The 27,152-nt window shown below is 38.9% G+C and overlaps 1 protein-coding gene across 6 annotated transcripts in view; it reads right to left on the bottom strand.

Moving 5' to 3' along the window:
- LOC137849357 (glutamate carboxypeptidase 2-like) overlaps positions 1-19,223 on the bottom strand; it is a 29,573-nt gene extending 10,350 nt beyond the window's left edge. Inside the window, exons 1-16 of one of the 6 annotated variants that reach the window (XM_068668930.1) lie at positions 19,052-19,223; positions 18,018-18,126; positions 15,299-15,485; positions 14,400-14,501; positions 11,213-11,338; positions 10,000-10,021; positions 9,813-9,926; positions 8,868-8,961; positions 7,482-7,580; positions 6,305-6,390; positions 5,125-5,244; positions 3,705-3,787; positions 3,398-3,461; positions 2,788-2,855; positions 1,058-1,149; positions 174-264 (exon numbers count right to left, since the gene is read on the bottom strand). In XM_068668930.1, the coding sequence (XP_068525031.1) occupies positions 174-264; positions 1,058-1,149; positions 2,788-2,855; positions 3,398-3,461; positions 3,705-3,787; positions 5,125-5,244; positions 6,305-6,390; positions 7,482-7,580; positions 8,868-8,961; positions 9,813-9,926; positions 10,000-10,021; positions 11,213-11,338; positions 14,400-14,501; positions 15,299-15,485; positions 18,018-18,126; positions 19,052-19,169 (1,575 nt within the window). In that variant the 5' untranslated portion in view covers positions 19,170-19,223. Of the gene's footprint in view, positions 1-173; positions 265-1,057; positions 1,150-2,787; positions 2,856-3,397; positions 3,462-3,704; positions 3,788-5,124; positions 5,245-6,304; positions 6,391-7,481; positions 7,581-8,867; positions 8,962-9,812; positions 10,022-11,212; positions 11,339-13,416; positions 13,507-14,399; positions 14,502-15,298; positions 15,486-18,017; positions 18,127-18,947 lie in introns of those variants that run through there. The other 5 variants (XM_068668923.1, XM_068668938.1, XM_068668946.1 and 2 more) reach the window with 5 other exon arrangements.
- Between the last annotated feature and the right edge of the window lie 7,929 nt (positions 19,224-27,152).

Raw genomic sequence — 27,152 nt, 5'->3', positions numbered from 1 at the left:
TGACCATTCCTATTTATTAAATATTTGTGTTGTAGTAGCACAGAGTTCTAGTAATGAACACTCTGACACACTAAGCTGACTCCAAAAAGCTGACAGACTGAATGGCTCAATTACACAGTTGATATTACTCAGGCAGTTACATGGGAGATGTAATTACAAAGACACAGACTTACCCAGTTTTTACTGTAACGTGCTCTGCCTGAAGCGATGCCAAGACGTTGAAAAAAGACTTCAAAGTCATTGCCAGAACCCAATTTATTTATTCTTTTAACAAGAAAAAGGAAAACGCCTTGAGTGACAATACCCAAAATATATTTTTTAGTTTGTTTCCAAGTACTGATAGCTATTTATTCTCCAGTACAGTCACTACACAGTCTTTCTCTAGCACGCTCTTTCTGTCAATACACTATGAATTGCCCAGACTCCTGCACTGCATGTACCTCCTACCAACAACTGTAATTCCCAGAGGGGCAGAGTCACTGTAGAGAAATCAAACACTCAGGGGAAGAATTTAACTCACTGTCTTTAGTCATTGAGAAGAAAGACCCAGTGAACTCCTGTTAAACTTCCAATATCCCAGGCTCTAAGCTCAGAGAAAACAGAACAGTACTAGTACAACTCCATATACAAGATTCATTAAAGGAACCCTGCTAATTTTGAAGGAGAGTGTTGTAAGAACCTGCCTGGTATGTTCCTCAGCCACTCAACCTCAGAGGCCTTCCAGGAGACCAGAAGCAAGTGCAAGGGTAGGTCCATGTTACCATCTTGTGCTTCTGCCACTGGCCTGTATATATTAGCCTTATTGTCTAAATCTCTATAAAATACAACAAAATTGTACTTTTCATACACAAAGACTCTTGTTCATTCTACAACTGCAAATTCTCAAAAATGTTGTACAACACTGTATGAGCCGCAATCAACAAAATTCTGAAATCTATACCAGCTGAAATTAACACTCTTTCTTTCAAGTGCTCAGTTTTTCAAGTGTATGTATTCTTTTAAAACCCACACTCTACAATAAATTCTAGCAAAGTTTTGATTTTCTTTTGTCACTGACCTGGGAACCTCTTTATATTCTCTTGACGGATTTTTTTTATACCAGCTCTCATAGAGAGATTTTCCTTCAAACCCCTCATCAGGACTTGGTATCTAGAAAATATGTATTGTAAAAGAAGACAAAGGGTACAATTTCAAATGTTACCAATCAACAAAACTACAACCTGCCATCACTTGGCTATGGCCTAGGGAAATGAATAAATAATACTCTTACGCCCCTCAGCCCTTCTGCATTTTCACTTTAACCTTTTATATGAGTAGCATTTTTCAAAGGAATATTTATTTGCTAAAAATAGGCAACTTTTTAGATGGAAAAAAAACAGAAGGAAAGCAAAACATTTCAAATCAATATTTACACTTTTAATTGTCTTTATTAAGAATTATCAATAACTATATTTATTTATGAATTAATAACTATATTTATTTATGAAGTTATGAATTTCTCAAAATAACAGTCAAAATAAAGCATGTTTGGCTATCTGGTCACAGAGCTGACTGTTTATAGAACAGCGTCAATGCTTTTTGCTACAGATTCGTTTTGGATGGGGTTACACAGCATCTCCTTCCTGATTAGCATTCCCTTCAAACATCAGCTACCAAGCGAGTGTAGTAACAGGCATTCATCAGCCTTTGTTGCTGTTTCCCAGCTCGGGGAAGGTTATGCAACCATGTTTACTGGTATTTAGGTCAACATTTTAATGATAGCTCTTGGTGTCCAAACTGAGACTCTAATGACCTGATTTTCTGACAGTTCTGAACACCCGCATTTAGCACAAGTTACCATGGGAACTGCAGGTGATCAGCTCTTCTGCAGTTCCAGACAGAAATATCTGTAAATGGGCATCTAATTTTAACAGAGTTAAATTTTATTTGTTGCCTTGCAATTGCCAGAAAATTATTATACTGAGTTACTACCCTTCCCTTACTTTCATTGCAGACTAAAGTCAGCTTCCAAGAGATAACAAAGTATTGACCTTGGAAAAGACAGATGGGTGAAGCAGACATAGCAGATGAAGACACATACAGTAAATTCACAGAATACATGGTGCAGTTAAATGTATATTACATGCATATATATAAAACACACAGAAGATGAAATAAATGTTCACGCTTTGATGCAGATGAACAGAAAAGAAACAAAAAGCCCTTATTATCAGCCTCTAAGACCCACTCTCAGAGCAAGGAACATCTTATATTTAAGATATAGATGCTATTTCCTGAGAAATGTCCCTACCTTTTAATTTTATATGCCACATAAATACGTATGAGAGCATCATGGGCAGAGCCATTGAGTATCTAACAGAATCCATGGAAAATGAGCACAGTGACCCAACCTGCCACACCATGTTAAAAACAACACTTCAGCAACCCTAACGTCTTCCCCTGCCTAAAGGGAGACAGACAGATTCTTCCACTACCACGGGCACCTGAGCTGTTGGACTGGGCAGCTACATTTGTGCTTGTTCTTGTTCTCTGGCTCATGGAATTTCTTTAATAGTTTGTTTTCAGAAGGAGAACTTTCACAGGAAGAGAGAAAAAATCATGAATAGCCAATAATTTAAAGGTATAGATTTGAAATCCCTTTGCCACTCCTGGGAAAAAAGCTGTTGACTTAAAAAGGGTGACTGCAGTTAGAAAAGAAAGCAATACCTGACATCATATTTTATGCACAGAGCCCCAGCCAGTGAGTGAGTACTAAACATTCTGGCTAAAAATTTCAAGCAATATTACCTCTTTGGTCACACTGTACACTAGTCTGTACATCAGTGGCGTGCAATCCACTCTTAGTGTGTAGTTTCCTGAAAAACAGGAAAAATTATTTATACGAACAAGTAATGTCTCCTCAGCCAAAGCTTTGTGCCATTATTTGTTAATAAGAAAGGGACTAGAGAGTTACACACACTACAAGGAACAAGCTGATTCTCCCCGCAGAAGGGGTCTCCTCCTGTGATCTAATTAATGCATTTGTATTAATTAGGATGAATTATAGCCCACCTTTTGAAGCAACTCTCAGAGCTCTTCCTATGTCCCTATGTTGATTACATACATTATGAGAGTGGATGCAGATTCAAGAGTTACTATAAAACTGCTGACAGAGGCACAACACTTGTCCTTCCCCATGATTTCCCAAATAGTTCAGCTGCTGCAAAGAACATCTTTCCTGAAGCAACAGGAATACCTGAAGGATACTTTACGATTCTGGGACAGTTTTCTTCCATATCTACTCCTGGACTAAGCCAACAACATTATCATTTTGGAGCTTTCATAGATCTTCAAGTTAAACTGCCTCCTGGTCACCTGTATATACCACCACTACTAAATGCAAATTGAAACCATATACCTTCAATAGAGGAATCTGCATTGATGTAAGCTACTCCTCGTGCTTGCAATAGTTTGGCATTTTCCTATGAGGAGGAATAGAGAAAGAAAATGTTGATGAACTTTTTCTCCCAGAATGATTTTCCCACCCCCAGAACAAACAGCTGTTTCTGGGAAAAATATCATATAACCTACTGCAATGAGCCTTGGTAGTTCCTAAGTGCAACAAAGAGAGAGAGAGCAAGGGAAAGAAGGAGTGCTGCTTTCTGGCACATATTTCTCAAAGATCTGCCACTGTGAAAATTTCTCTTTTAACACTGTCAGTTTACCTCAGCCCATTCTGTCGATCCTAACAAGCCAAATTCCTCTGCATCCCAGCTTGCAAATATCACTGTTCTCCTTGGCCTCCATCCTGCAATAAAAGACCATGAAAAGTGTGTTACAGAAATAAAGATAGCTTGTGTCACTTGGAGGGTGTGTGTGATCTTTAATAGTGATTTGTGGAAAAAGAGGTATGTTTAAGGACCTTTAAAAATAACTTCCTTACTAATCTAATAATGCCTTGCTAATTTTTTTAGCAATCTATTGGTTCAATATGATGATAAAAATGTTTACGTGCTCTTCTCTCAACAGAAACTTCTAAAATTTAACTCTGAACAAGAAAAAAAGAATGTGCATGTGCGTAAATCCTTGAAAGAAACCTTTTCTTTTTGCTCAATTCAACTTAGTGCATATTTTTAAATAATGTCTACTTTGTCAGAAAAGTATGTTTGGCATATTTTCATATCCATTACTGAATTTCTTTGACCTGTTTCCCAAATACCAGATTTCAATACCTACAAAATTCCTTGTAACCTTCAAAGCAAAGATCTTTCTCTTGAAGTTCTGCATTTAAACTCATACCAAATGGTACAGGCTCTATATTGCCTTGCCTTTGTCTTCGCCCAAAGTTTGAGGTTACTAGAACCTTTCAATCTTTGCTCCCTTTCAACTTTATTATTTTTTTTAATTTATTTTCCACTTGCATTCTAAGGAGAGTATCCCCTTATATCCAATAACTTCCATGGAATGGGAAGGAAACTGAATGCTAATAGGTTTTAAGTGCAGTGGGTAGGCAAAGAAAGCTCCTATAGCACAGTATTTGAGTTATGTCAAAGCTTATTTCCATGGGATGTCAGGGACGGTAACAGCGTTTGCTCTGACAACAACAGAAATTTGGTAGTTGACATTTTTTTCCTATTTTAATGAACTAGGCATGAGGTATTTTTAACCATTACCTCCTATACTATGCTTGCACACCTCATTCTTTGCATTGCACAGACTTTATTCATTCTTGAGTCTGTCTCCAAACTCGAGTCAAGTGATGAGAAGACTCCCAATGCTGCCCTGCTGAAGTGTTGTTGATAAGATCACCATGGTATCAGTTTAGTAGGACCACTGAAACATCTGGTATGATCAGCATCAAATACACAGCAATCAATTGTATCCGACTGTCTCATTTATTTTATCCTCACATCTTCTACTTTGTGTTTTGTTTTCTTTCAGATCTATTTTCTCTTGAGTAGAAATAATTCAGAAATACTGATGGGTTGTAACTGGAACTAGTTAACAGCTGCAGAGCAGTGTGCTTATCTGAGAGATCACAGAGATACACGTTTACTTTTAAGCACATGCTTCAATCCCAGCCATATCAATGGGCGCTGTTGACAGTGGTGGTTTTAGTGTGCTTTAGTCTTTCATTACAATTACCTTCCTTTTTCAGTTTTCCGAAGCTCCTCACAATCTCATGAACCACAGCTGCTCCACTCTGAGGATCAATACCACCAAACACCCACGAGTCACGGTGGCCTCCCAGGATAACATATCTGTCTAGAGAAATAGGGAAGTTTACTTAGAAAAAACTTTTTTTTTCCCCATAGTGTTGTTAGTTGGAAGCAATTTTTAGTTTTCCATATAAATGTGTAAGCATCAGGTAACAAAGCTTACTAGTTTATCATACATTTAATGGAAACGCAAAAGACATTTTAAATCTCCAAAGACATTTTTCTGCATTTTCAGCAAGTGTTAAAAAACTTGTCAAGCACAGTAATTCAACCCCATATACATAAAATCTCCTAAATTCCATAATGCTACTTCTACTATTAGAAATACTGTGGCTTTCCTCTGAAGACAGAACCCCATTTTTTCACATTTTACAATACTGTGTTTCATGGTGAAGCTGACCAGCTAATTATTTTTGTACAGCATGACAACTCACAGCATTAAAACGTGTATTTCAATGGGTATATGTATTACCAATCATAAAAAGGAATGCCTACAATCATGATGGAAATGTGATTAATATGATCCAAATCAGACTAGATCTATGTGATACTACAATACGGTTAACAGTTTTGTTTCAAGCAACAGAGAAGTGCTGCAGTTACAGATGAAATGCTGTTATCATTCTAGGGATGTCTATATATCTGTTTTTTTATAGTGTAAAGATCACACTGACTACAGGAGACTGTAAGACAGGCAATAAATTAATAGTGGTGGAAATTATGTGTTCAGATGGAATGCAAATTCTTTCAGGACTTGTACTGTTATACCCCATTTCCATTTGGTTTTGAACTCTTGTGATTGATAATAATGTTCCTCCATTAGTAGGGAAAAATATCCACTTAAGGGTATTCTTTCAGTTGCAAAATTACCTGCCTGAAGCAAAATATTTCTGTCTAGAGTATGACTCCACCTTGAAAAATCAGCATGTATAGTGAAAGTGCTGACATACTCTGAGACATATGAAATCTGCTGCAGTAAATATTTCAACACAAAGATCACACGGTCCAGTATTTCAGAGAAAATTATCTTCTTCATTTCCCCTAACTCTGAAGTGTGTGTAGGAGTCATTGCACACTCACATTACACTGAAGACAAACTATTTTACCTGGTTCCACTGTGCCTCTGATGGTACCAATCACATTGTAAATCCTTGTTACTTTGTTGTTGCTATGAATGTGCATTTTCACCTTTCTAGTGCATTGGGAAGAAAATCCAAACAGAATATCCATCAGATTAGATATTAAAACATCAACACCTTTAAAAATTGTAAAATATAAAGTGTAATGAAAGGATTTCAGCTAAATTTACCCACTGTTAAACCAAAGTAAATTTGAAAATATTTCAGTGTAATTTTTTTTCCCAGATTTATACTTGTGCTATTGAGAACAAACAGCATTTGGTGTGATGTCAGTAGGATTTATATGGATAACGATCTCAAGAGGTCCAAATTTTTTTTTTTTTTTGGCTAGGAGCTAGTTCTTAAATTAGAGTGAAAGAAAAACGAAAACCGTCTAATATTAAAAAGGTAAATAGTTCAATCTAATCTAGAGGTTGGTATAAATCAGAACCAACTCCAACACAGTCAGTGTGATCATACTGATGTGCCACCTCAGACACCACAAGAATCAGACAGCCTGAGCTGTGTCAGAAACTTTGTTTATCTGCAACACAGTTGAAGGTGCAACAACTCATCCTCAAGGGTTGCCTTTTTTAATTTTATTTTTTCAGGAAGAATTTTTCACATGGTTTGACTAAGACAGAGAGAAAAGGTCAAATGTTTCACATTGAAATCAACAAGAACTGCAGCCAATAGTGAAATACCTGGACTTAATGCTAAACTGTAATTACTAAATCAGTTTAAATACAAAACTAAACCAATAAAAATGAGGTTGCACTTAAAGCATTTCTTTCTGGAAAACTTAACGTGTAGTTTATAATGTTTTATATACAGCAATTGGTAAAATCAAAAGCTGGACCCACATGAATTTAGAAGACAAATTCAGTTCTCTAAAAATTAACCATTCTGATTAAATTTTTTGTTTGAAAAGCTAGATGTTTTCCAAGTGAACCTGGCTCAAGATTAGCTTGAAACTAAAGCAATTCGTTCATATCCACCCAATGAGATGAAAATCTACTGCAGCTTTGCAGTGAGAGCATTTTGTCCCAGAAAATGGTCAGAATCAAAGGAATGATGCAAATAGCCCGAACTATTCTACTTTTCATCAGATTCTCTACCTGTATTTCTCTGATCTCAAACAAGTTCCTTATGAAACAAAACTGACCTTGTAGAATAATTTGATGTGAAACCAGGACCAACGTTGTAAGACACATTCAGATTTCCTTTCCAGCTACTATGTGGTGGTGCAGATCCTCCCATATTACTGTTATGAAAAAAAAAAGTATTATCATTATTAGTTATAGTCATCTTACAATAACACCAAAGACAAATGAGGAACCAGGAACCCATCTTATTATTCTTGTTAAGTCCCATACAAATGTAGACCACAGTAATGGGTCACTGTCTTAAGCATTTTGTACTATAAGCTTTCACAGGGATTAATCTGTATTTTTAGCTACATTAATATTAGTAAATTAACATAGAGGAATTCCCCTGCACATTGAGGTCAGCTTGGAATGGTCTACAGCTATCCTGGAAAGCAGTCTTCGTTTGCAAGGGTTTTGCAAGCAAACTGCCTCTTGAAAATGGCCCATGGATCTTTCTACTGTCTTGAACTGCATTTACAGTTTATTCAGGAGTGAGTTATTTGGGCCATTCTAACAGTTTAACAGGACAAGCAGTTGTCTTTCAGTGCCTGCCTCTGGACATTTTTTAGTATGTTACCATAGACAGAGTTGATGTGATTTTAAGATGTCTAAAACTGAAGAAATATGAGTTAAAGTCATCTTTTCTTGTTCTAAGGTGAATATACAAGGACAATGCTGCACCTGCTAACTCAACTGCATCTTGTTTTTCTTTTCAACTTATTTAGTTTGTTTAGATAATTATGAATTTTAATACCATCCTCTGGAAAGATGGGAGCCTGTCTTCATGTCAGGGAAAAGGTGACTCCAGCTCAGACAGACCCAACACACTTGCATACTTAGTATATAAAGTAGTGAAACATACATGTCTGCTAAATCTCCTGTGACACTGCCTTTTTTCCAGTATCGTTATATTGGTTTGCTAGCATCATTTCATATTTATGCAACATAATATAAAAGATGAAAGAAAGCTTCATAGAACTAAAACCAGAGTGCAGATAATGCCCCCTCAAAGATACATGGTACGAATTTACCTGGATAAATGAATGATTTTATTTTTGGTCTTTTTCACAAGGCAGGTACCATGGCAGTTCCACAAATCCTTGCCTTTACTCAAACTGAGTTATATTATAACTTCAGTATGCTTGATTGCTAATTGTTATAATTGCAGTTCATACTTGATGTGTTACAAAGGACCTTTTCTAAATCCCTTTGGACGTATCTGATATGCAGTAATAGGTAACAGAACGTCCACTTCCTACACAGAACCTAAGTACAAACATACTATTTCAACAACTACAGTGGAAGAAGCAAAGTGAACAAGTCTTTTCCCTTTCTTTTCAAATACTCTTAACGCTTTCACTGAACAGTCTGTTTAAAATTCTTCATGTCTCCCAAATACTTACCGCAGTAATGACTCAGCATCATGATAGCCAATGGGATGAACTGGAATTTTTGGGAGACCTACACCACTGGCTTTGTCTAATCGGTAAGCGTATTCTGAAAGCAGAAGACAGGTATTTCCATGTTTACAACTTCCAGAAGGTGTCTGTACAATTTACAGCACAGTCTTAACATAAGAGTCAGGGATAATCATTTCAATTCACTAGAAGTTGGGCTGACATTTCCTCAGTGACTGCCTTCTTTATGCTTCATCAACATATTTTCAGAGACAAAATAATAATAATAAAAAAATCTCCCATTCTCCCACAATATCTACAATTATGCATTCAGAACTGCCTGGAAAATTTAAAATTATTTCTTGGTTTGTGTTTGGTTTTTTTTTGCACTGAAAAGGTTTTTGATAGACGTTTTTCTCTTCATTGAAGGAACTTCAGAAAAAGCCAGAGAGAAACTACAAGAACAAAAAGGGACCCCATATCCTGATGCATGGAACACTGAGCTGGGAACTAAAGCATTTACCAGAGAGATGCAAAAACAATGTTACATACTAGGCTACCTAATATTCTGTTTTGCTGTTTTTGCGAACAAAATGAGGTCCAGGTTTTGTTTGGACACAGCTAAAATACAAATGATTTTTTTTTTCTACAAACCAGGATATTACTTTTCACAGTATGTACAACCATCAACATTTAGAAGCCATTTCTCTAGCAGGTATGGAAAAGAATGGATTTTCCTCATACTCCCTACGGCACTGCACTGCTCTCCCTATTCCCTACAGCATTCACAGGAACCCTTATTGAGGGGGCGGACAGGGATCCATCTGTAAGATCACCAACTCTAGCTTTTTTCTTTGCAACTGTACAGACGATAGATGAATTTCAAGTACCACAATAACTTCCAGCACCGCTTTAGAAAGTACTTGATGGCCCAGGGTACAGATATCTCACCTTTTGCAGGATAGCCTGGTGTCAGAGGATCCCCTGCACCATTCAGGTTTAACACATTTCCACGCTGGGCTCCACCGCCTGGAAGGTTCCAGCCATCTGGATAGGGATCTACTCCTGGGGCACAGTAGTCAGCAGGGTCTGAGTACAGAATAACTCCCTTGGCACCTGCCAATTCAGCATTCCTCACCTGCAAAGCACATCTCTGGTTCCTATCCAGACAGTTTGACACAAATGTTCAAGGGGCAAAAGAAAGTATTAAAAATTACAGTGATTAGAGCTCAAGGCCTTTTACACAGCTTGGACTAAGTAAAGGTCCCATAATAGTCTCATATCATAAAATTTCTGGAAAATACATATATAGATATGTATTATTATTGTACATATACAGATATCAGATATCAACTTTTGTGTCAATGAGGACATTTCACTTCTAAATCAAAGGACAACTGCCCCTCCCTCTAGATACTAGTAACTCTGATGTGTTTGTATTTCATTTTAATAAATGATTCACAGACAGTGATACCTTCTTTAGTCTCTTCCATTCAGATAGTATCTTTAAGAGTGGTAACCTTTAAAAATTTAGTGAAATTATTACCTGATCCAGAATAAAAGTCAAATGTCACTTCTCACTGCTGAAAATGGCATATATGTAAAACAGTGAGTTATCCACTTAAAGCTTGCCGAAGATCAGTCAAGAGTGTTCATTAAGATTTGGCATTCCAATGAGATTCCATGAGATTTGGTGTTTGACACTCTGAAGTAATCAAGAAATTAAAAATATAGCCCTGTCCAAGTTATGGTCAAACTAATTTTCATTCAAGAGGCAAACACGCTTACAATAGACTGTCTCTTTACAACCCTTTTGAGGAAATAACTTGAGTGTGCACCTGAAGTATGCACATGGTTATGTACTTTCCTGTCAGGCCACAGAAATTTGCAGAAAAATATCATTTTAAAATGTTTACGTGATAGGGATATGGAATTAATAAATACAGAATTTAAAATAACCTCCATGTAGATCTGCCTTTGTCTAGTGTACAGAAACCATTATCAATAACTACAACATGGGGATCTTAAAGCACATCTGAATCTACAGGAAAGAACACCTTAGTTCAGAGTGTATCATCCAAGCTTATCAGTTACATTTTGGAAAAATAATATAGTATGCAGCTGAATACTAAAATATTTAACATTTTCCAACTTAATTACATTTATCTTTTAGATGCATTATGTAAACATCAAATAAGTATTTTATATTTCCTACTAAAGAATCCACTTTGAATGCACCTCTATGTAAACTCAGTTGCACTAAAAGCTTCAAAAGACCTTAGTTAAGAGTTTCAGTCTCTTGAAATCAACCAAAGGATAGCGCAAGTAATATTCTTACATGGAGTCATTACCTTATTTCCTCTGAAGATCTTCCCATATCTGGCAATAACAATCTTTCCTGTACAGTTAATTCCCATTTCACGTTCTAGCTTAAAGAAGTCCTCTGTGCGGCCATAATTCACATACACTAACTCACCCTGATAGAAAGAGGCAGAATTTGAAACAAGAATGTCAATAAACATACCATGAAGGTTTGACCTAGGAAAAGAATAAGCTGAGAACAATGGGCTCCAGGACAGGTTCTTGTATGAATTTTTCTTTGATCCTAAGACAATTAGGTAGGTAAGTGACTCCTAATAGATTCATAACATCAAAAATTGTGTGACCTCAGACTATGGAGAATACAAGATGTGACTTCTGAAACAGAAACTGAGTGTAAATGCTTAGAGTATGGCCCTTACTTCTCTTCATAGTCTATTTAAGCTGTAAGCAGCCTTGGACAGACAGAGGTATTTTAGATCCAGACAATCACAGTAAATAGTAATTGCATCCTATGCACTAGAATCACACACCAACTATTGTATAATATGTTTGAAACACAGTCATGAATACTTTATTTATGTGTAATGTATATTTATTTTGATTGTCAATCATCTGGAACTTCTACTGTATTATTTCTAGATTTCTGAAACAACATTCAAAGGTACTTATTTGGAGATTCTGTCATTCCTGGATACATTTTGGCAGGGGTTTGGACCCGATGATCTTTCAAGGTCCCTTCCAACCCCTTCAATTCTGTGATTACACAGCACATCAGGCATCCTTAATGAAATTCATTTAACATTCTGAAAATTCTTCATCTTTAACTTTCATTAAAAGGACTAAGAACTACACCAATGGTATCAATGTCTCAACAGAGCACTGCAACAATTTAATTTCCTAGAAGTATCATAAAATCCCTCATGTTTGTAGAGACTCCCCTTAAAAAGTATTAAAAAACACAAGCTATAAGTATGTAGTGTGGACTCATAAAATGCCTTGTCTGGTCTCTTTCAGCTTAGTTAGAGGTCTCAAGCACACATCTTATCTGTGACCATTATTACCGAGATGGGGGTACTTTTGCAGTCACTTAACAAGGAAGGAAGGAACAGAGATTAGTACTGCTGTTTAAGAATGTGACTTCACCACTTTGTGTATTTTTTGCTAAAAAATTCTATTAAAAGAAACTTCTGCTCAAAGCTTATTTTTTTTTCCTCTGTTTATTGGGATCTAATTGAAATACACCACACAGAACAAAAATGCATTATGACAATTCGTATCGGAGACCAGGATATATTCCATCTACCATTTACCGAGAACCAGAAAGTAGCAGCTATTTCTACATCTCTGCAGGGTCTCACTCTAACTGGCAAGTAGCTACTATCCTACTGTGGCAGTATTTAACTTTCAAAACACAGTCACTACCACTTATTTTTAAAGAGCAACTGCAGGAAACTGTAATGGTGCCCAATGGTATTTCCACAACTCCCTGATTAGAGCACTCACTCAGAAAACATGAGAGCTGAGCTCCTGGTCTCTCTCAGTGTGAAGAACTTTGATCCATTTCTTCCACTTTCCAGGGGGCTGTCCTACTTGTAAGACTGCAGTTACCCTGGCATGCAGGTACTGTATAGCCTTCTCCCTTCATTGAATGTGGACCTTTATGCAGGAATTGTTTGCAAGATTTGTGAGCACAAAGAAAGCAAGAGACTGATGAATGCACTTGGCAAGTTCCAAATCTCTCTCTCCACAGCTTAGATCTGTTTAATAGAATGGCTTTTAACATGAAGTACAGAAACGGATATGGGAAAACTCAGAAGAGCCCATAACCCATGGAGCATTCCCACTGCTGAGCTACATACACGCTCCCTCCTATGCTATTTGCAGTATAGATGCAGACAAGTGCTCACCAAAGAACATTATTGCTAACTGCACTAGCTAGGTACCTGGAGCTTCTGTCAAAGTACTACGCATTAAGGGAAGCATAAGCAATGTATTTTGAGAAGATAATCCGTCTTTTAGGTATTGTTTCATTCAGAAACAATGTTTTCACATTTAATTAAAATAAAATCATTTTCTGAAGAAGGAAGCTGCAGCTTTTTAAACTTGTTCTTACTATTTCTTATATCACATCCATTACCATAGCTCTGAAGAAACCAAATAAAGCAGTGAAGTTATTCTGTCTTTCTTTGGGGATATTATATTAAGATACAAAGTCAGAATCCAGTAATTTTACCTTACGTTACATTCCAAAATTCCCACAGCAATTCTTGAAATGCTCAAAGCTCTCATATCCTAAGGGAGAGGCTACCTGCCTGGTTCTCCAGCTTCCTTTGAGTATCTGAGGCAAATGAATACAGGTTATCTTTTGTCTTTTGGACTTGCACAGCTTATTAACAAACTTCAGAAAGTATAAGAATTTAATACTGGGCTATATGATGACTAAAGGCATTGTTATCAGGTTTCAAAGTCACATCCACACTTCATAGCAGAGCTTGAACCAGATAATCTCCAAAGGGCCCTGCCAACCTACATTATCCTATGTATAGGCAGGAAAGATACTGCAAACAAAAAATAATTTCTATTCTTATAAATTACTGATTGAATCCACTAATGTTCATAGGATAGAAAAATCCTGTTACAAAGGCCAGCTATGCAAAAGAAAGATCGTCAACTGGTACCATCTGTACAAGATAGAATGGATTAGTGTTAAACTTCAATCACAGTAACACCTATTTCCACCAGCTAGAAGTGCTGGCAAAGGCCATTTTAAAGCTCACCATAAACTTGCACAGTTATACCTGTGTGTGAGCCTTTGGAAAGCAGAATTTTGAAAATCAGTTTTTTAATTTGGCTACATAAATATAAGAGTCCTATTTGTTCACCAAAATGGAAAAGAATGGTGTGTATTCACAGAATAATCAGCAAAAGCTTAAAGCAGCTGACAACTTTAAAGATTTCTTTCCACATTTTTCAGGCTGAGGCAGAACAGTCCAATTTTAACTCCATCTAGAGAAAAAAAAATCATAGACAACAGAGCTAGCTCATCTTTCCCAATGGTGATATGTCAGGTTCTGAACAAATAATGCCTAAGATCCGGGAATTTCACATTACTCTACTCCATTCAATGCTATGCTACACTATGTTACAGTATCCCATCTTTGTCTATTTCCATTTCCTATTTCTGTTATCTCTGTTTCTTTTACTATTTTATTTTACCTCAGGCATTCCTTGGGCTGAAAACGCACTGTAGGGTGGCACCACATCTCTAACAGCCTCATACCCTGGAGGAGGAGGCTCTGATAATGATGTGTTGAAAATCTATTGGGAAAGAAGAAAAGAAGAAACAAAAACGTAAAACAAGCAACATGAAAAAGAAGTACTGTCTACATAGGCACATTTCACAGACATTTACAGTTTAAAGGACTCTAGTTTCATAACTCAAAATGAGGTGTGACCAAAACTTTAACAAGCACTGGGCATCACTTTCCATATGCAGGTTCAACATGTGATCTCACAAATCCCATCTCCACTCTTTGCAGATAATCTCATTTAAATGAACACAGGTTACTCAAAAGTGGTCTCAGTATAGCACGTAACAGAAGGTTAGATCATAATAGTAAAAAAAATCGTGCATTCTGCTCATCCCCAGAGCTTCTATGAACACTAGAGCTGCTCTGTCATGAACTGATTTTATTTGTCAGTCTCAAGGCATAAACTCTACGATCTTCAAGAAAGTGAATTTAGCACAATCATCAATACTGTATAATGAATCAATACAAATAACAATGCTGACAATGATTGATTTCCTCTTTCTTAATAAAAGAACAATTTTAAAACAATTGAATTACATAAAGTAATTCTAATAAATAATTCTCCTTTCATCCATGTATGTCAGTATGCTGCATGAAGTAGGATAATTATTAGTATTCTTAGCATACAGCTGAAGAAACGAAGATACAAATTTAGGGAAAAAAATAAACAGTAACCACTGATTTCCATGAGCTTTGGATCAGGTGCAACATCATGAACAGAGCAGAGGATGGCTTTCCCTCCCAGTCTTCCCAGGTATATGAAGGTATTTTTTCCCTGGTTGCAAAAACAGATGTTTTCTGTACCTCATTTCCATACTCATCAATTATTGAGATGTAGTTTGGCTTAGTTTCATCAGGGTAAGAGAGCAAGACATCGTAATGAACCAACTGAACAGAATCCAAACCAAACACCTTCCACTCAGCTTGGACTTGCTGTGCCAGATGCAGATTCTCCTTTGTTCCTGCGAGGTGTGGAAGCTGTGTAAAATTGCTAGAGAAAAAGAAGTAATCGGTCAGGATCAGGAATTGCAGCTCGTAATCAAAACCCTTCTTAGCCTACCTGGAAAGAAACCCCCATGTAAGACCATACTGAAACTAAATTAGGACCCAGACTCTTCTGAATTTAGGTATTTGCTTATCTTACACTTAACTTGAGGAAAAGGATTTCAGTTTGTTGCAGGTGTTTACATCTTGCTAGCAGTGTGGCTTAGCAAGAAAGGCCTAATGACATCAGCTGTGGGGTCTTGTCCTTGGTTTATTCCTTGTCTTCTGGGCAACCCTGGGCCAAACACATCTGTGCATAAGGAGACTGAGCTTCCTTGCAAAGCGATAAAAGAATCAAGTATAATTACCTCCAGGTATCCGATTGAGAAATGTGCATAATTACTCTGATCCCTGCATTTAATTAGCTGGATATTCTCCTTGGATGCCACTATTTTAATTAATTTTGGCATAAATACTGATTTATCTAAAAGTTCACTCTGAGCATGTCTTGTTGGCAAATAAGAGTTCACAGTGGCTTACAAACAAGGAACAGAAAAACTAAGCACCTTGTGACTTCAGAGACATCCAGACTCAGTAACAGTGAAAGATACCATGAGTAGTGAGCAACCCACTGCATGAAAAAGAGAAAATTTGCTCAGACCACTGAGCAGGCCTAGTGGTGAACTGAGCCAAAGAATCTCCCAGATGAATGAGGTTTGTCATCATGTCCTCATCTAGTCATATGACCATGCAACCAACATGCCACAGAAGCACGTGTCACACGAGACGGTGTTAATCAAAGAAACGGGTTCTTGGATAAGAAAGAGGTATAAGGTTGGGAAAAATTTTCCTTCTTGAGTTCCAGTGAGTGTTATAAAAGCAGCAAACAAAGCACTTACTTCAAAAGAAGTATAAACTTCTGCTTTTTGTACCAAATGCTGCCATATTCCTCTGATAATGTCAACAGCTTTTATCAACACTATACTAGAGAAGTCCCTGGTACAGTGAAGGCACCATTTTCTGGATAACATACTGAACCAACACCATGGTTATGTTTAGAGCCAATGGCTGTTTTCTTTAAGATTTAGAATATTTAAGTGTCAGGTTTTTATTACAATTTGAGTTATGCAATAACATTCTCCTGTATTATATTCCCATTTAACTGACTATTGTGTTTTTCTTCATTTCCTGTTCTAAGTTGTTGACTGCCTGCATGAGTAGTTCTGAGTAGTGACAAAGGATCTGCTGTATTTCACCACAGAATTGGCCGCATGTCAGCAAATGCAATACAATGTTTACTGTTAGCATAGAGACAGGGAGCTTTGAGGGCAGAAAGTTCCTTTTACAGGGTTCTTTAGCAACAGTTGGCCTTGTAGGAGCCAAAACACAGGTTGACAACTGAAAAAAAATCTTAAGTATTTGGTTTTCAATGTTTACATAGTCCAGTACGTGTCTATTATGTAGTAAAGAGAATGTACTTTCCAGCTAACTTATTTGCAAAAGTTTGTGGCAAGTGCACTTAAAATGAAATGTGTGGGATTGCCACAACCTATAAACTGAAAATGTTTTTTTCTAGTAATTTGGTTTTGCAGCAAGACAGAACTTCCTGCTATTTAATCAGGTTGGGAATAAACAGCACACCCAGTTCTATTGTCTACACCTAAAACCATTCATTTTAACAAATGAGCAGCTTTGCTTTTAAGATGTAATAAAAGAAACAAAGTAGTGTTAAAATCACCTAATTTTATTACTAGAAGATACATGAGATTAATAAATTATTGGGGAAAAACACGGTCTTAAAAAGACCCTACAGCTTAAAAGGTGTTTGTTTTATTATCAACAGCTTAATATACTTCTTAGATGACTAACCTTTATCTATGATGACTGTTCTAGCTATTCATCGTGCAGAGGGTGAAAGCATTGAAATCTATCTTTCTTCATGAAAGTGAATAATTATCAGTCATCATTCTGACCATGTAGATTATCTAATAAATTTGGTCAGAAAGTCAGAAGGGAGAATAACAATAAGGTATGAAGCTCTAATCTGTAGGAAGAACTGCAAGCTCAAATACTAGTATGATTTTCTTCTAAGTTGATGTGGCCCACTATTTTCCATTGAATCTCTCCCAACTTAAGTTTAGTCATACAACCTAATCCTAAATAAACAATTTTTACATAAAAAAGAATGTAAGGTAAACACTGCTGTAGGCTGAAACAGGCCACACACAAGAGAAGGAGTCAACCTCTACATCATTGTACAAGCATTCACCGAAGGCTAAGCAAGAACTTGGCCATTTTTAATTACTTTAAGCACTGAGATTACTGACAACAACTCAAGTGTTCTCAACACAAGTAAGACTGGAAGGAGCTGAGATGGACTGCACTCATCTCACTGGAAAACATGTAAAACCTATGGCCAAAAACCCATACACCATGCTCTGTCTGGTAATATTCATGGGCTGGTTCCTGCTTTTTTCCTGTTTTTTTTTTTTTCTTTTTTTTTTTTTTCTTTTGACTGATAAGCCTACACACTGCTTACAAAAGAAACTGCTTGATGTTTTCAGCCTTCATTTCAGCCATAAATGCCGCCTTCACCTCTCCATGAGGACTCGAAGATGTCTTCTCTTCTACAGGTTTTGCAAACCAGCCTACACAACACAGCAAAATACAACAGTAAAAACACCAGAATATCCCCATGACACACATAATTTTTCTTCAGTATCACCACAAGTATTTTGCTGCATATTTTACAGCTGTTTTTTATCATAGCACAGTCAAGCGACCACAACCTGGTAATGTCAGCGGTAGTCCCACACCACAGTGAGACAACTTATTACCTGGGCACATATTGAGGGGAATAAAATACTGTATTGTATCTATTCATCACAGTCATTTTACTGTAGATGCTGAGGAGTCCAATCTATCTTCCTTGAGCACCAGCACATCACGCTGCCAGTCACCTCAGAAAGGCAGCAGCTTTACGAAAACGTACAGAAACAGAGCCCCTTTGTGAGAAACAGATGTCCTGTAACTATTTTTTCACTCTCTGGCTCTTTTTCTGGAATTGTTCCCTTACTGTAGCGGTGTTATCAGACTTAAGTGATGAGAGAAACACCTGTCTAGGGAGAGTTTTTGACACCTCTTTGTAAGCCGGGGCCTGTACGTGTTCAGTGCAGACGCAGCAGCCATTACACAGGTGGCACATCGGGGACACGGCAGGGAGCAGAGCGGGCAACAGGCTGGCACCACTCAGTCAGGGCCCTTCCACCAACTCCAAGCACACTACAAAAGCCATTTCTCTTGCCTAACTACCACATTTCAAATGAAATTATACAATAACTAGCCAAAAAGGCACTCTGGACGGAAGACAGCCGCTGCTGCTGGGCAGATGGCGGCTCGGCCGGCCACAGATTCACCTCGGGCACGGAGCCCCCGGGCTCTGGAAGCCCTCCCAAACCTTCCCCCCTACCCGACCGCTCCTCAGCCCGGCACCGAGCCGCCTCCCCCGGCTGGAAGCTCCCAGAGCCGGCCGGGAGAGCCTCCCGACCCGCGGCGGGTGAGTCCGCACTGTACCGATGAGGAACCCGAGGAGGAAGAGCCCCACCGCTGCTCCCAGGGTGGCAGCCCAGAAGCGGCCGCTGGCTGCCCTGGGCCCGGGGGGCTCCGAGAGGGTGCCGAGAGCCGTCCACATCGCTCCGGAGCCGCTCCCCGCCTCGCCCCGCAGCGCCCGCCCCGCCGGCCGAAGTCCCGCCGCTGGCCCGCCCCGCGGCGCCTTGAGGCGGGTCCCCAGTGCTAATATCTGCCCCGGTGCCTCATACAGGGCCTTGTGCCACCCGTGAGGGGCTTTCACCCCGCCATCGGGACCTCAGCCCGCCCAGAGCCTGTCTTGAGGTCTCGCTGTCCGCTTGGACGTGGCCAGTTCTCCCCTGCTTTCCCCTTCTAACCACTGTCCTAGATATCCTGGCACCCCACGTTTCAAATGCCCTCAGGAGGTGAAGCAATGATTTCCATTCCTGGTTCACTGTGGCTGTTACACACAGGGCTGTGCCATCCCCTACAGGATACGTGGAAGAGTGAAGACCAAACAAGGGGGGAAAAAGTAAAAACCATTACTTTAACACATTTATTTTCTCAAGGAGTGTACCCCAATTCCCAAGACTCTGAAATGCTCTATTCAGAAACACAGACGCACCTGTGAATTCATTTACCAGGAGGAAGACTGACTGCTTGATGTCTCAGCACTCTGGATTTCCATTTTACTGAGGTTCAACCCCTAATCGAGTGTGTGTTTCACCTGGGACTGCCAGCTCCTGGCTTGGAGACTGGCCTCTGGCTTCCTACATGCTTAATTTTGCTTGAGTCTTTTTCCACGTCTTAAAATCTCAACTCATTCATTTTGGTTTGGTTCTCCATTTCAGTTTGATCTCATGTTTGAGAGGAAGTGATACCTTTAGGTCGATGAGCAGAGAGGAATTTGTCATGTAGGGATGACCTCCCGGGCTCTTTACAGATTTTCGTGCTCAGAACCCTTGCTCCAATGCCAGCTGAGGAAGCAATGCATGCTTAAGACACATTTCCAGCTGTAAAACTCAACAGTGAAATCCAAGTCTATATGTAGTAAACACATAGTTAATTGACAAGTCTATTCCTATTGCACCGCACGTCTTGCTGATATAGACAAAACCTAAACCTAGGATGAATTCCAGGCATTGGACTTTGACTGACTTCAACTGCAGAGCTCATCACACTAGAAAGTCATAGTACAAGACCACTAGATGAGCCCTGCAGAAGTGTTAGTGCCTCCTTATTAGCAAAGTGCAATACACCAGTGACATGGCAGTAGCATGGTTTGAAATTTTTTAAGACAAAATAAAAAAAAAAAGAACCTCAAAATATCTGACCAAAGACAGATATTAAAACAACAACAACGGCATTTTTGGTAGTAGTCCTGTCTTCTGCTGTGTACCATCCTACACAGTCTGGCCTCACTGTGTGATAGCCCTGCTTTTAATGATCCAGCTAACAGTCTAAGCAGAGTGCCACACTGTCATGTCAAACCCAGATGTCTGCCAAGTTACCTTCAGCATTCAGGCTGTTGCAGATACCAGTCTGCAATGCCTTAGCTCTCCCCTACAATTTATAAGGAATGTGAGATTGTAAAAGACCACAGTGGAAGTTTGTATCCCTGTGCAGCAGCATACCTCACCGTTCTGTACCTGGAGCAGCATAATATGCCCATGTTCACTGCTCTGCCTCTACTCATTAATGTAAGCTGAAGTCAATGCTCTGTTTAAGTGAAGTGGGCTAAAGAATGGACACGTTTTCTGGTGTTCCTTCTGGTGAATTAGCCTTTTCAGCTAATATGGCCAGGGCACCTTTTGGCCTAGGAACTTAGAATCCTTGATCAGCTAATTTCTGGTTGAAGGACTTGGAAATGGAGTTAATGAAGCACCGTGGGACTAGGTACTGAGCACAAAAAAAAAAAAAAAAAAAAAAAAAAAAGTTAAAAAGTTTTATCTTTAGATTAATACTCCAGAGGGATTTAACCCCATTGGGTTCTGTCTGCATTTATTCAAGCAAAAAGTAACACAGAGGAAACTGAGATTTTGTGAAAAGTTTGGTGCTGTTCAGCATTCTTCAAGTAGTTGAGAAGTTCACCCCAATTAGAAGCTCTGAATTACTGCTTTCAGCCGTTTTATGCATAGCCTTCGGTGTGTCTCAGCTTGGACAAGACATTAAGATTCTTAAATACACAACAGCAGCAGCCAAAGAGCAGTGGAAGAGCTCTTTAATTATTATTATTATTATTATTATTATTATTTACAGCCGTGATAAATTCATAAAATATTATGCTTGTTCCTATACAGAATTATATAGCTCACTTTGCAGGCAAAACATTTCACTAAAACAAAAATAGTAAATAAACCAAAAAGTAGGAAAAGTTAATCCCTCTCCTTTCTCCATGGTTTAGTGGATTTTTTTTTTTACTAAAGATACTAAAATTAAACTAAAATATACTAAATACTAAAAGATACTAAAAGATACTAAATTTTTACTAAAGTACTACTACGAGTACTGTGTTCAGTTTTTGGCCCCTCACTACAAGAAGGACATCAAGGTGCTTGAGCGGGTCCAAAGAAGGGCGACGAAGCTGGTGAGGGGCCTGGAGAACAAGTCCTACGAGGAGCGGCTGAAGGAGCTGGGCTTATTCAGCCTGGAGAAGAGGAGGCTCAGGGGCGACCTTATCGCTCTCTACAGATACCTTAAAGGAGGCTGTAGAGAGGTGGGGGTTGGCCTGTTCTCCCACGTGCCTGGTGACAGGATGAGGGGGAATGGGCTAAAGTTGCGCATGGGGAGTTTTAGGTTAGATGTTAGGAAGAGCTTCTTTACTGAAAGGGTTGTGAGGCACTGGAACAGGCTGCCCAGGGAGGTGGTGGAGTCACCATCCCTGGAAGTCTTCAAAAGACGTTTAGATGTAGAGCTTAGGGATATGGTTTAGTGGGGACTGTTAGTGTTAGGTTAGAGGTTGGACTCGATGATCTTGAGGTCTCTTCCAACCTAGAAATTCTGTGATTCTGTGATTCTGTGATACTAAGAGGTTGTTTGTTTGTTTGTTGTTGTTTTTCCTTCTCTCTGAACTGTGAGGAATCTATGGAAGTATGATTTTTTTTTTTTTTTTCTGATTCATTCAACTGAGGAAACAAACTCTTATTTGAGGTGCATATCAGATGGTGTTTTGAGTAAGATTGTCATTTTACATGCCATTTGGCATGACACAGCTTTCCTTAGGTCCAACTGAAATGATTTTTATGTGACTATTTTATGTAGGAACTGTACTTGCTGGGTGATGAGAAACCTGTTTGTATGTTAAGGTGCTGTTCAGATACAGATAGATCAACTTCTGTGATACTTTCTTTCGATATACCTGTAGGATTACTACCTTATTCTCTGTTAGTCCTTCTGCATGTGCAAACGTAGTCACATTAATTTACAACAAATAAAGCTTTTGCATACTTGTGGGCAGGGTTCTTGATGTCCCTACTAGATGGAGTGAGCATTCTGGGAATTGACTCAGGTTTTTGAGTTGGGGTTGGGTGGGAAGAAGGCCTCTCAGTGGTAGTTTTTGTAGTCTTTCATTCCTCTGAGTCACAAAGCTAGTCTGGTCGGTGATTAAGACAGGAAGTTCCGAACTGTTTTAGTTATAGCATAAGGCTAAGGAGGAGACACCAGTTACTCTCCTTACAACCCACTGGAGGAACAGTCTGTTTTGAGGGGAGGTACAAGTTGCTCTAGTGTCTGAGGACAACTTTTGTAGCTTATCAAATAAAGGTGAGTTATCTAGAGATAACGGTTGCTAGTCTTTGTTACAGTTTCAACTGTGAGAGAGAGGATTTAAAGCAGATGCTCCAGTACACAGGTCTGCTGTGGAGCTGATGACAGGTTTATGTGTCAGGATTAGAAGGGAAGCCAGCAAGAGGGACTTCATGCTGTCTGTCTGCAACTGACTGCTCACTCAAGACAAGAAAAATAAGGAAGCCTTTTTTTAAATAACTGGAAGTCTTATAGTTGCAGCCCCTTCAACATGGGAGTGCATAAGCATAGGAACAGGCTAGCAAAAGATGGAGCTCAAAATTTCTTGGAACTTTTCACAATGTCTGTACAAAGCCCTTGTGACCTGATATAACCTTGAAGTTAGTCCAGCAGGCGTTTGGTCCAAATTGACCTCATGGGTTTCTTTTCAACTTTTTTTTTTTTTTTTTTTTTTTCTGTAATTTTAAGGGAGAGTTGCTTGTGGATTAATATGCTGTCTGCTTTGTAAATATTAAATATCTGTGTTTCACTGTTATGTATTTGCCATACAGGCAGTGAAATGAAAAGACTTGCCTAGCTCCCAAGGGCTGCGTAGGTTTAATTTATTTTGAAAAAGTGAAGAAATTCATGAGTTCCAAGTCTCTATTATGCTATAGAACCACTCACTAATTAAATCTGAAGTGTTTCTGATAGAACTTATTATTAAATGTTTCATGAGAGAACTAAATGAGGTGTATTGTTGTAAAGTGTCAATAGAAGAGAAGAAAATGAAACCTTGAAGTTTGTTTTCTATTTCACTTAGAAAACTTTTCTTACAATTTATTCTAGCTTCATATTTTTAAACTATTCAAAATACCAGCTTCTTACTTTTTACTGATACAAGGCACAGAAATAATACCTAGGTTTAAAACTTGTGTTTTCTTTCCTTCTATATACTTTTCTGGTTGTATATGCAACAGGATTTGTATGGATGAAAACTTTTACATGCTGCTTTTACATGCTGCTTTTGATCTTCACTACAGGGCTTCTGAAATGTCCCATTCTGCAAGGTGCCACATACACCTATCTATTTGAGACAAAACTTGAGCTTTCTTAATATGGTAACAGTTTATCCCAGCCACAGTGTTGCAAGGTGCGGAAGGATAAAGTTATGAAAGATGCTGAACTTTTTTAATAGCTTGGCATACCAAGCAAAGGAGCTTTTGCTGTTTACTTCTGCTCTTGGCTTCACAGGTCACTTCTCTCCTACTTGTGGTGCTCAATGGGCTGCATATTTCATTAGGTTTCATCAGTATTCAGTTTGCTGCTGCATTATAATCACAGAATGGTTTGGGCTGGAAGGGACCTTAAAGCCCATCCAGTTCCAACCCCCTGCCATGGGCAGGGACACCTCCCACCAGACCAGGTTGCTCAAAGCCCCATCCAGCCTGGCCTTGAGCACCTCCAGGGATGGGGCAGCCACAGCTTCTCTGGGCAGCCTGTGCCAGGGCCTTACCCTATGAGTAGTTTCTTCCAAATATCTAACCTCACTCTCCCCTCTTTTAGTTTAAAATCATTACCCCTTGTCCTATCACTGCACCCCCTGACAGAGTCCTTCCCCAGCTTTCCTGTAGCCCTCTGTAGGTACTGGCAGGCCGCTGTGAGGTCTCCCCGGAGCCTTCTCTTCTCCAGGCTGAACAACCCCCACTCCCTCAGCCTGTCTTCACAGGAGAGGTGCTCCAGCCCTCTGATTATGCTCGTGGTCCTCCTCTGGACTCTTTCTAATACTCCCATATCCTTCTTGTGCTGGGGGCCCCGGAGCTGAATGCAGGGCTCCAGTCAGGGTCTCACAAGAGCAGAAGGAGGGGGACAATCCCCTCCCTCGACATGCCATTGGATTGACCCATGAAGGATCTGGACAAGCGGCAGCCCTGGCACAAGGTGATGTGGGGGATATCTGCCTCTTTTGTGGCAGCAAGATGTTAAATCGGTTCAAACTTGTTTGTGTTGATGTCACCATGATAACATAAATGGATTGTAATTAATTCAGAATTCACTTACGAAGGCTGAAGTTCTTTGAATCTTGCTATGGATTGAGAATGAGTTCTTACAGAGAAGCAGTTTATTCTGTGGATATTTTCAGCTCTTTGACTTCCCAGGACATTGATCTTTCATGTGCAGCAAGCACAGGTTCTTCAGGTGATTCTTCTAACCTCACTGGCACAGAATGGGATGCTGATGTGGAAAACAGAGAATGGAGGAGGGCTAAAGATGTACACATGGAAATCCTCTGTTTTTAGAGCATAGCTGGGACCAAAATATGTGCCTTTCTGGACTGAGAAATCAATAAACTGCAACCTAGTTATGTTACAACTGTTTCAGGATGAGATTTCCTTATAGCTGCACGGGAGTGCTCCAAAGGCTGTTGGTATTCTAGTTTTTGCATGTTACAGGAGTGAAGGATAAGATTATTTATTTATTTATTTATTTATTTATTTTAATGTGCTTATCTACACAGACTTGTATTGTACTGCCTTTTAAATAGCCCTCTCTACTGATGGTGAGTCACAGCTACCCAATACATATTCTTTGAATTTTACAAGTAGTCATGTTGCTGTGATTATCACTGTTATATGTGCTTTGGCAATTTTGTCTGTTCCTAGCTGTTTATTCTTTCTGATCTTCTGTTGCAGCTGGAAGAGATTTGGTGTATGTAGTCAGAGGCAGGGAACCATTTCAGTTCTGTTGATGAACAAGACACAGTGGCTTTAAATTTTAAAAACAAGTTAAAAATAGGCACCACTGTTCTGGACATTTTTGTTTGTTGTGTGATTACATCGTAATGCAAAGTATGAAGCTTATTTTTTTAATAGTTTCCTGTTCTGAATTTCATCTCAGAAATAAGAGGCTAATAATTCCCAGTGGGATCTTTTGTGGTCAGACATAAGACATAATATTTGCTCCAGAAGTTTGCAATGTCTGTTTCAATTTTTGTCCTATTCCAGATTATTCTGTGATTGGAGATATTACCTTATTTTGTTTCCTTTTAGGACCTCGTTGTTCAGGAAAAAAAAAAAAAATAGACTATGTGGCTGCAGATAACACCATTTCTCCTGGTTAGTTTGAAGCAGGGTGCTTCTTTTAGCCTTCACTGAATCTGACGTACAGTGTTTTTCTGACTTGCCTGAGGTCGCTGTATTAGACAGGAAGGTCTCTGGTTTCCCAGCCCTGTATCCTGACCACAAGACTACAGTAACTCTCCTCAACCCAAAGCCTGTAGTATTCCTTAAGTCTACACTTGACTTTCAGATGATGATCTAGCTACTTGGTCTTTGCAAGTGCTGGTACTGCAAAAACAAGTTGTTTTGATGGAGGTAGTTGTACACTGTGTGCATGCAGAAAAAAATGCTATCAGGGAAAGTTCCACTTCCACGATCATGATTTCTGCTGTCAGCAAAAAGTAGGGAGTTTTTTTGTTTGTTTGTTTGTTTGTTTTTATCCTTTCTCTGTATATTTCAAGTGATGTCTTTCTTTGAAAAATATCCCAGTGGCTCAAATAAGCTTCTCCTCCAAACAGACATCTAAATACTTCACTGACGTTCAGTGCTGCATACAAATTGGTAGCGTAGGCCTGAATCTCAACAGTCTTATTCTCTGGTCACTTCAAAAAGAAACTGTGCTGGTGTGAAATGGGAATGATACACAAGAAAATCAGACTCCTGGACTTTCTGTGATCACTATGTGAAGGACAAATTGAACTACACACAACCTCCTGATAAAAAAAGCAATTGAGAGGGCAATAAAAAGATATACAGCTGCAGAAAAAATAGGAGGAAAGGCCAGAGTTCAGATTGGAGACAGAAGTTGAAGAAAGGCAAGACAAGAAATAAACAACTCTTTAAAATAACTCTTGTGAAAGTCCTGCAGTGTAAGGGGAAAAATGTTTTCTCCTGCCCTGACCTCTAAATAGAAGTCATTGGTTCTCTGAGACTCGATGTGAAAAGGAAGCGCTAACATCTGTTTCTGTGTGTTCAATCAGTGATTTTGATATTGTCTGAAGAAAAAAAAAATCTCATAAAGAATTCAGTCACGTTAGCTGGCTACCCCTCAGAAAAAGGAAGGCCACCTTCTGCTGAACATTTTTGTGCTGAGAATGCATCACTCGAGCAGAGCTTGAAACAAGCACTAATTTAAATTGACTGAATGAAGGTCTGGCACTGCTGTGGTTCACTTAAAATCACCATCTGCCTTTCAACCATCAAATATGAGGTCAATGAAATTGGTGGCTCTGAGGACACCTGCCATGTCTACTGTTATTTTGTCTTTGCATGTGAATGGTGGGCGTGAGAGGGCAAGTCCCATTCATGTCTATTGTTTATTTGTG

This window comes from Anas acuta, chromosome 1 (genome assembly GCF_963932015.1).
Source record: "Anas acuta chromosome 1, bAnaAcu1.1, whole genome shotgun sequence".
In the NCBI taxonomy this organism is placed as follows: Eukaryota; Metazoa; Chordata; class Aves; order Anseriformes; family Anatidae; genus Anas; species Anas acuta.
The sequence above is the reverse complement of the archived record's forward strand: the minus strand, read 5'-3'. Positions and strand labels throughout refer to the sequence as shown.